Source organism: Cyanistes caeruleus, chromosome 6 (assembly GCF_971803275.1).
Source record: "Cyanistes caeruleus chromosome 6, bCyaCae1.hap1.1, whole genome shotgun sequence".
Classification (NCBI taxonomy): Eukaryota; Metazoa; Chordata; class Aves; order Passeriformes; family Paridae; genus Cyanistes; species Cyanistes caeruleus.
Window position 1 is genome coordinate 11288780 of NC_141706.1, and position 8429 is coordinate 11297208.

Genomic DNA, 8429 nt, shown 5'->3' on the forward strand with positions numbered 1-8429 from the left:
AACTGAGCTCCATTCCAAATGCACTGAGCTTGTAGGGAAACCTTGTCTTCAAGAGGGCTTTCCTCAATGCAAAGTAACTGGAGGCAAAAATAAGTGTATTAGATTCAACGCATTGGCATCATTTGAAGCCGTTACATCCATCCCTTTGTACCAGTATTCATCAGTCCTCTGTATAAATGCTTAGATTCAGAAATACATTATGGCAGTGGGAGAAACAGCAAAGAAGATGCACTTCTGACTAAATATATTCATAGAATGATTAAGGTTGGAAAAGGCCTTTAGGATCATTGAGTCAAGCCATTAACCCAGCACTTCCAAGGGCACCACTAAACCATGTCACTGGGTGACACAACTAAAGTTCCCTAGACACCCTCTTACAGTATTTTTCAACCCTTTCCATGAAGAGATTTTTTCTAATGTCTAAACCTCCCCTGGTGCAACTTGAGGCCATTTCTTCTTGTCCTGTTGCTCATTACCTGGCGGAAGACAAACTCCCATCTGGCTACAAGCTCCTTCCAAGGAGTTGTAGAAAGCCAGGAGGCTCTAGAGACCCCTGAGCCTTCTTTTCTTCAGGTTGAGCCCCCCAGCTCTCTCAGACCTCGTGCTCCAGAGCCTGCCAGTCCAATCCATCCATCTCAATTCCCTTCTCTGAACACACTCCAGCACCTCAAAGTCTTTCTTATAGTGCGGGGCCCAAAACTGACCCCAGGATTCAAAGTAGGGCCTCACCAGTGCCCAAAACAGGGGGATGGTCACTGCCTTGGTCCTCTGGCCACACTACTACAGATCCAAGCCAGAATGCCATTGCTTAAGATAAACTTTTCTTTTTTTCCAATAAATATTGGGAAATAAACAGAAATAATGTAATTTGAGTCTTACAACAATCTGACCAGTGTTACTTTGATGGCATTTGCTTGTATCTTTTTAATAGGTTGTGAAAGAAGAATTTGCTAGAGGAAGACACATTTGTAATGTTTTCTTGTTTTGAAAGAATCTTTCAGAAAGGGCAGTGGCTGTTTTTCCCCAGTGAAGAAAAATAGTTCCTTCAGATTTTTAGTTCTGAGTAAAATAGTGAGGCTGACTAAAAGTGCCTTATCAGATGCTTTATAGCTTTTGGGGCCATGCCTGGAGTGGTTATAAAGCACTGACTGTATTTGGTTTTGCTCTGTAAAAGAGATTGAGCTTATAGATACCCAAACCTGCTGGGTATTTAACTGGAAAATGCTCCTTTATTGCCACAGCAAAATTGTTTTGTTCTGCAGTGTGGACTAGCTAATTTTCTCAGCTGTTTGGTGCCAGGGTATTTGTTGTAAAAATAGATCAATTTTCTCATCCATAAAAAGGACTGAATGTTTTGATCTATTCTAATGATAGCAGAATCAAGAAGTTGTAAGCTAAAGGATGGGTCTTGGAGCTCATCCTGTCTCCTTTGCTGGTCCTGCTGCAGCCTGTACTCCATGTTTGTACATTTCTGGGATGAAATGGGAGAGTTTAATACTGGGTCTGAAGGTCTGGACAGTGTGGCAATAAAATTTGCACCTTATTAATACTGATTATTTGCCACTGAGTTTCAGCTTGATACCTATGGTAGATAGCTTTATATATGATGGATATATGTAAATGGGCATATTTAATGGCTAATTTCTGTTCATTTCATTTAGATTTAATGTGTGAGTGGGGGATAGCCTCTTAGTACTCATGTGTTCTGAAAAGTCAGATTTTTCCTCATGGACTGTGACAAGAGACTTGAAACTGATTTTCTGTCAAGTAAAGCAAAATAGCATCAGCATGTTGGATATGCTTCAACTGTTTAGTAAGCAATTAAAATTAAAGAAACTGGAGAAAGAAGCAATATATCCTGGGTTTCCTCAGACAAAACAGTGATGTATTTTAGGCTCCCTACAGAGTACGAACACTCTCTTAGAGCCCTTTTAATAGCTTGAAATGTCTTTATTTTGAAGATTGAAATTGAGATGCCAAAACAGTATTGTTTTCTCCCTAATGGTCCAAAAATGAGTCCCCTCCTTTTGTTGTTTGTTGAAATATTCCTGCTAAGCAAACAAAAATTCTCATTTGGTTGTCTCAAGAATTCACTAAATAAATCAAATGCTTACAAAAATTATTTTAAAGGGCCCACAGAATCTTTTCACTAACAATGCATTAAGTTAAAACCCAGCTCTGTATGCAGGCAAATTCTATTAGCAATAAAACAGCCTATTGTCAGCATTGTGTGCTCTTGATATTGCCTTCCAGTGAAAATAAAACCTTGATTTGTTTTTCTATGGTGTTAAAGGGGCTAGCACAGCAAAGCTGGAGCAGAAGTCACATGACTAAGCTCCTGTAAAATCCTTGATTATCTTTAGCTCTCCAGTCTCTGTAATTGAAAAGCTGTTTGTAAATTTACAAACTGAAAGAATGTTGATTTGTCTACTTAGCACTATTAAAAGTAGGAAAACAACACTGGCACGATTAATCTGTGTAAATGTTTTCATCCTATACTGAAATACTTCAATATTGTGCGTCCCAGTTGGATAATTTGGTTCCTAATTAAGATCTTGGTGTCTGTTTTGCCTGTCTACAGCTGCAACATGGTGTCTATAGAAATTTGTCTCTTACCTATTTACAAGTGGCACCTCCAAAAATTATGCTGGCTTTTAAAATTTAGTAAAAGTTAAGACCTGAATTTTGAGGTCACACTAAGTCTGGCAAGTCTTATGTTTTATTTATCAAAATCTCCATTTTAAAATGATCCTTCTGACTTTTCAGAAACATTTTTAGATATGTGTTTCATGCCACTAAATTAAATAAAGACTCTCTTCTCATGGCTGTTCTGTCTCACTGAAAGATAATAGAAATTCCATATTTAGGCAGGAAAACTTGGATGGACTGATGACACAGATGTGCCATTCTGGGTGCCTCCCTTTGCAAGTTCTGCAGCTGCAAGGGAATATCGTTCAAACAGCAACAATTCTGTTTTCTCAGAATGTTGTCACACTGCTGAGAGAAAGCTTGGGACAAATCTATACTATTTAGAATCTCTACTACAAAAAGTGGTGGATTAAGCCAGTTCTAGGTGAGTGAGTTTGGCCACTGCAGCTCTCCATTGTGGAGGGTCTGGCCTTCATCATTCCCTGTGGCAACTCTTTGTGGTGCCTGAGCTATCTGGGAATCTCTGTCATTTGTGCACATACATGTTACCTTAGGCAGCCACAGAAGCTTGTCTTGCCTTGATCAGCTGGCAGTGCAGACTTTTTTGCAGCAGCCTCACTCCTGGGTTGTCTTCAGCAGTTGAAACTGTCAATTTGGTACAAAAACTCCTCAGAGCATGCATGGAAAAGACAGAACCTCAGGATAGTTTCAGCAGAGGGTGAACAGTGATGCAAGAGAAAGGAGTTGCCAAACAATTTATAAAAGTAGGCAGCCCAGAAGAGTATCACAGGTCAGATGGATGATACCAAAAGGCAGTGCCTGCTGCTTAGAACAGAAACTGTTAGATCACACTGGGCTGGAGATTGAGTAGGAGAAGTGGTCAAGAGGGGAAGATGGCATTCTGTGCACAGCTGCAGGTGTCTGCAGTTTAAGAGGATTAATGGGAAGATTAAGGATAAGTTCCTGAATTTAAGGGAGATGCTCTTGGTCCCACCACAAACTGTTTCAGTCTTATTTTCCATTGTCAGAAGATGGGTGATATATGGAAACTGCTTTCTACCCAGAGTAGTGCTTTGGAGACTTGCTCTTTTTTCTGTTGCATGCTAGAACTCAGTGTTGCATTAGATAGTGGGTCCAGTTATTTAAACTAGATTGTGTTTAAATTGCCAGCTTCCAGCAAAGACAACCTTATACAGAGCGGTATCAAATCATGCTGGTTTGTGACTGGGAAGGCACTAACACATTCAGTGGTTCTATACAGTGCAAAGGATTTGTAAAGGTACTTTTCACCAGCAGTTTGGTTGTGTTTATCCCAAAGCCCACTGCAGTTTTCTAGCAGCTCTCTGAAACAATTCCAGTGAGCTCTTTCATAAGATTCTTAAATTTTAATGGTGTTCAGAATAAATAATGGTTTGAGTACTGTGTTCTTACTTGTCCCATTGTTAGCTTCATAAAACTCTTCCAGGGGAAGAAAAGAAAGAAACCTGAGATACATTGACTGCTGACTGCCTTTGGTAACTCTTAGAGTCTTTTTTGGGATCAAAGAGGGAGGAGACACCAAGTTGTATTGAAAGGCAGGGTAGTTCCTCACATTACAAGCTCATTGCCATGGGTCATGCCAAGCTTTAAGTAGGTGTTATGGATATGTATGCAATGTGTAGAATCTTTGGTTCTGATCAAATCCTTTATAGACTGAAAATAGTGATTTGTTGGACCTGAACACTCTTGATGATAGAGAATCTCTGCACTGAGAGATACCTTGGCTCGCAGACTGCAGACTGGCCCCATGTATGATTGTCTTGCACAGACATAAGTGACAGTTGCAATTGTTTACAGTTTTACTGGTGGTAAAAATCAAAACCAAAATAAACTGGTTCAAATGTACAGAGCACAGGTACTGCAGAGCCTGCAGTCAGACATGCATTATGTGACAGGGAGTCAGTATGGACATAGGGATGCGTTTTTTCCTGTACTAGCCAAGCTTACACAGCACTTCTCCTGAATTCTTCTGCTTTTTCCATTTGGGGGAAAATTTCAAGCCTCCCAAGGGGATAATAAAAGTGTGGAGAGGGGATGGTAATGGATTCTGTTTTGTCCTAATCAAACTGCAGTGGCACTGTGTGGTTTACTTGTATTCAGCTGAGCATGATAAGAGCAAGGTGATACAGCTGAGTCCCAGAGACGGCTTCCTCCAGGCAGCTCCTAGGACAGAGAATAGGGGAAAACATCCGTCATTTTCTATCTACATGACATTGATTAATTGTTCAGAACTGCCTTTCGGTTACTGCTGTTGTTTGCTTCAGCCCTCGGAAAAGGCTGCTCAGAAAAGCACATTTAATGTGGTTACAGCATAAGGAATAGCTAGGAAAAAAATTAATGGAATGCTTTGTTTTATTAACTGTCTTTACAAACAGAATCTGAGGGTTCTGTTCTATGAAGTCAGCTATTTAAGAAATTATATTTAAGTTTTTGCCTCATTTGTTTTATTGTTTTGTATTAATGTTTTAAATGGGAAGATTGAAGTATGGATTAATTGAAATAATTAATTTATAATTTATTCTATTTATATATAAATAATTTATTTTATAATAATTTAATTCTCAGAGGTTCTTTAGTCTTACTGAACTGTTATCACAAGATGTTAAAATAAGTCAAATAGGTCATTTTGTAGCAGTTTTGAAAATCTGTATGTTCCAGTCAGGTTAAATTTCCTAGCTGGACTGAGACTATAATGCACTTTTTTCTTTATCTTCCTTCTGTCCTTCTGTCTGGCAAACTTGTCTCTGTTTAAATAATCTGTGAAACTGTTTTCACAATTCTCTGCATATTGCATTGTTGTTATGTCAGTCTTTTGTTTCCTAATAACAAAGCTGCACAGGAGTTGTAGTGGAATCTGCAGCTAACTGCTACATGATGGAAAAATTTTTTTTTCTTCTGATCCTTGGTACTATAGTCATTCTTGCTGATAAGCCTTTTTTGGTATTTGTACTGCAACCTTTAGCAAAACGCCCTGCATTTATAATTTGGACTTTCTGTCAATTTACTGTTGGTGCATGCAACTGAGAATTGTGCCAAATGGAGACCTCCAAAATTCTTTCTGAATTTGGAACCACATTAATTTTGAAATTGCTATTTGTTTTCATTTTTGCAGTCAGAAAGCTTTTTAACAGGATATTAACAATGGCTTTTAAAATCATAGTGAGTAATGAACAGCTGGAAAATACTTCGGATCCAGTGAGATAGAAAAGTATCAGCAGAGGACGTGGCTGGTGTGAGTGATGAAGATGAATGGGGCAGGGGAGGCCTGATGGAAGAGTAGAAGGGAACTTCCTGCTGTAGATTGGGATCACAGCCTGATGTAATGTGTTCAGCACAATCGTCTGTGAGGATGTAGCTCTTTTGGGTTTAATATTGGTGGAATTTTAATGCTGAGGTGGCTCAGCAGTGGATTTCCTAAATGCACACATTTACAAATGTGTGTGTGTGTGTATTTTGTGGGTTGTATTTTCCTAATTTACAAATTTACAAATAATTCCTTAAATGAAAGGTCTTAATAAGGACTGAAACGAAATTGAGATTAGGTTTTTCCCTTCTGTGTAAAAACATTTGCTCTGAGTATAACTGAAGGACATAACTATCAACTGTCAACTGTTATGACACTGACACTTTGTAAAACAAAACCTGCAATTAATAATGCATATACTTGAAATGCCGCAAGGATTTCTGTTCTAGTTTCCTACCAGATTAAAAAAAAATAAATGGTCAGAACTTAAATGAAATGCAGTGCAAATACAGAGCACATGGCCCATACAGCAGGAAGGGAATAGGCTTTTGTGGTTACATGGTTCTAGTTCAAAATGGTGAATATATCCAAGGGATACAGTGGTTTTCCAGCCACAAGTGCAATTTTTGGTATATCAGTAATTTGAGTGAAGCATTAGCCACAACTCAGCACCTCTCCAGGTTTAACTGCAGTTAGACTTTTGTTTCAAAGTTTTGTTTGATTTGTTGTCAAAAGCTTCAAAAACTTAAACTTCTGTAGACTTTTAAAATTCTGATTAATTTGGAACATCTTCTCGTGCAACGTGGATGCAATGCATCTTTGCTGTTACTGTGGGTGATTCAATACTGTAACCAGCGCAATTCTCTTATTTTTTCAGGAGAGGCCCTGAGAGGAAAGATCACAGTCCGCAAAAATAGAAAGGATCCACGATCCCTCTTCATCACCCTCTCAGTGAAGGACGCACAGCAGACCTACAGCCTTCAGTGAAACTCTGTGCATGTCTGGGAGGGGTTCCATTAAAATGCTGCATCTGACTGCTGATAACTGTTCTGAAATATGCAAAAATGGTAAACTCTTGGGTTTCTGTGTGTGTGCACACAAGAATATGGAAAAGTTACCTACAACTGAGATATACAACAAAATCTGATTCTGCTGCTTTACATGGTGTGAGGAAAGCAAGAAGGATGGTTTGGGTTACCTGAGGCTGCTAGGTGAGAGAAAAAACGAGCCTAAGGTCTTGCTGTAAGGTACAAAAAATATGATCTCTCAATAATGTTTTATTCTTCCACTGGCAAAATGCTTGTATAGTATTTTCTTTATGAAAGAAGCAGCTAAATCATGTGTCTGTGCACTTCAGCAGTAGCTGGAAAATCCCAGTGGGAATAAGTTGGGAATTCCAACTGCAGGATTGCTGCAACAAAGTTGGTATTTTTATTACACTTCTGCAGTTGAAAAGTTGTACACATTTTAGTTACATTTGTCTAAATAAATGAACCCAGCGTGATATATAATGCAGTTGCTGCTTTCCTTGTGTTCTGTGTAATTGGATATTCTGTCTATCCTGTGATGGCTCATTTATTTGTGCCTACATTTTTTTCTCTACTAACCTGTTGGGGCATCAGTGGATGGAAGTGTGTATCTTAGCAACTTTAGGAAAACCAGCAAACAAAAAGCAGTTGCTGGAAGTGTGGATTTGGTTTGGCTTCTTCCAGAAACACTGGACACTCAAAGGTTTACTGTTCAAGGGTAGGGGGGTGTACATATAGGTATTCATTTTAATTCCCTTTAGGCTCCTTAAATGTCCTGATTAACATGGATGTTCAGGAGCTCAGCTCACATAACAAAAATGCTTAGGTACTGATTTTAGATCCCTCAGTTTAAGCAAGTGAGACTGCACACAGCCCTTAAATTCTATCTATTTTAGGACAGGCTTTACTATAAAAATCTTCATAAAAAATGAGACAGTTGAACACACAGAAAAAATCAAAGATAAAAGTTTTATTTCCCAGTAGTATCTGAGAAGTGGGAATGCTCTACAGTGATAAACATGTGTGAGTCTCAGTGAGCTGATAACACTTGTCTGGCTTGGTGACATATATCCATTTTGTTCAGGGCCTTTCCAATTTGAATTTTTTTATATTTCTGCATATTCTGTGTTTGTATAAACCAAAGAAGGCAAGAAGAGAAGAAAAAGAATCCAAAGGGAAAGCAGTACAAAGCCCAGTAGAGAGTTTGTGTAGCCATGAGTTGCAGGGCTAAAAATTAAAAGAAGCTTGAAAATGTGTAAATGCTATTTTGAAATAAATAAACAAATAAACCCCCCAAAAACCAACTCTGCCAAGAACAGAGGATTTGGTATCATCTAGCCAGAAGGAAGATGTTTTGAAATGACTTTCATGAATGTAAAGCCTGAGGAGGGTCATTTAATAAAGGCACTGGATTTTCAAAGAACTTCAAATACAAAAGTGGACATTGATCTAATGATGACTCTCACAGC

At 38.6% G+C, this 8429-nt stretch overlaps 1 protein-coding gene across 6 annotated transcripts in view; it reads left to right on the forward strand.

The window, feature by feature from the left end:
* The window catches only part of PRMT3 (protein arginine methyltransferase 3), a 53929-nt gene extending 46482 nt beyond the window's left edge, over positions 1-7447 (forward strand). For all 6 annotated transcript variants that reach the window (XR_015288009.1, XR_015288010.1, XM_086893012.1 and 3 more), the window contains one exon: positions 6810-7447. Coding sequence is in view for 4 of the 6 variants with exons in the window: in XM_086893012.1 (XP_086749138.1) it covers positions 6810-6919 (110 nt within the window). In the remaining 2 variants the exon portion in view is untranslated. The remainder of the gene's footprint in view (positions 1-6809) is intronic.
* The last annotated feature ends 982 nt before the right edge of the window (positions 7448-8429 follow it).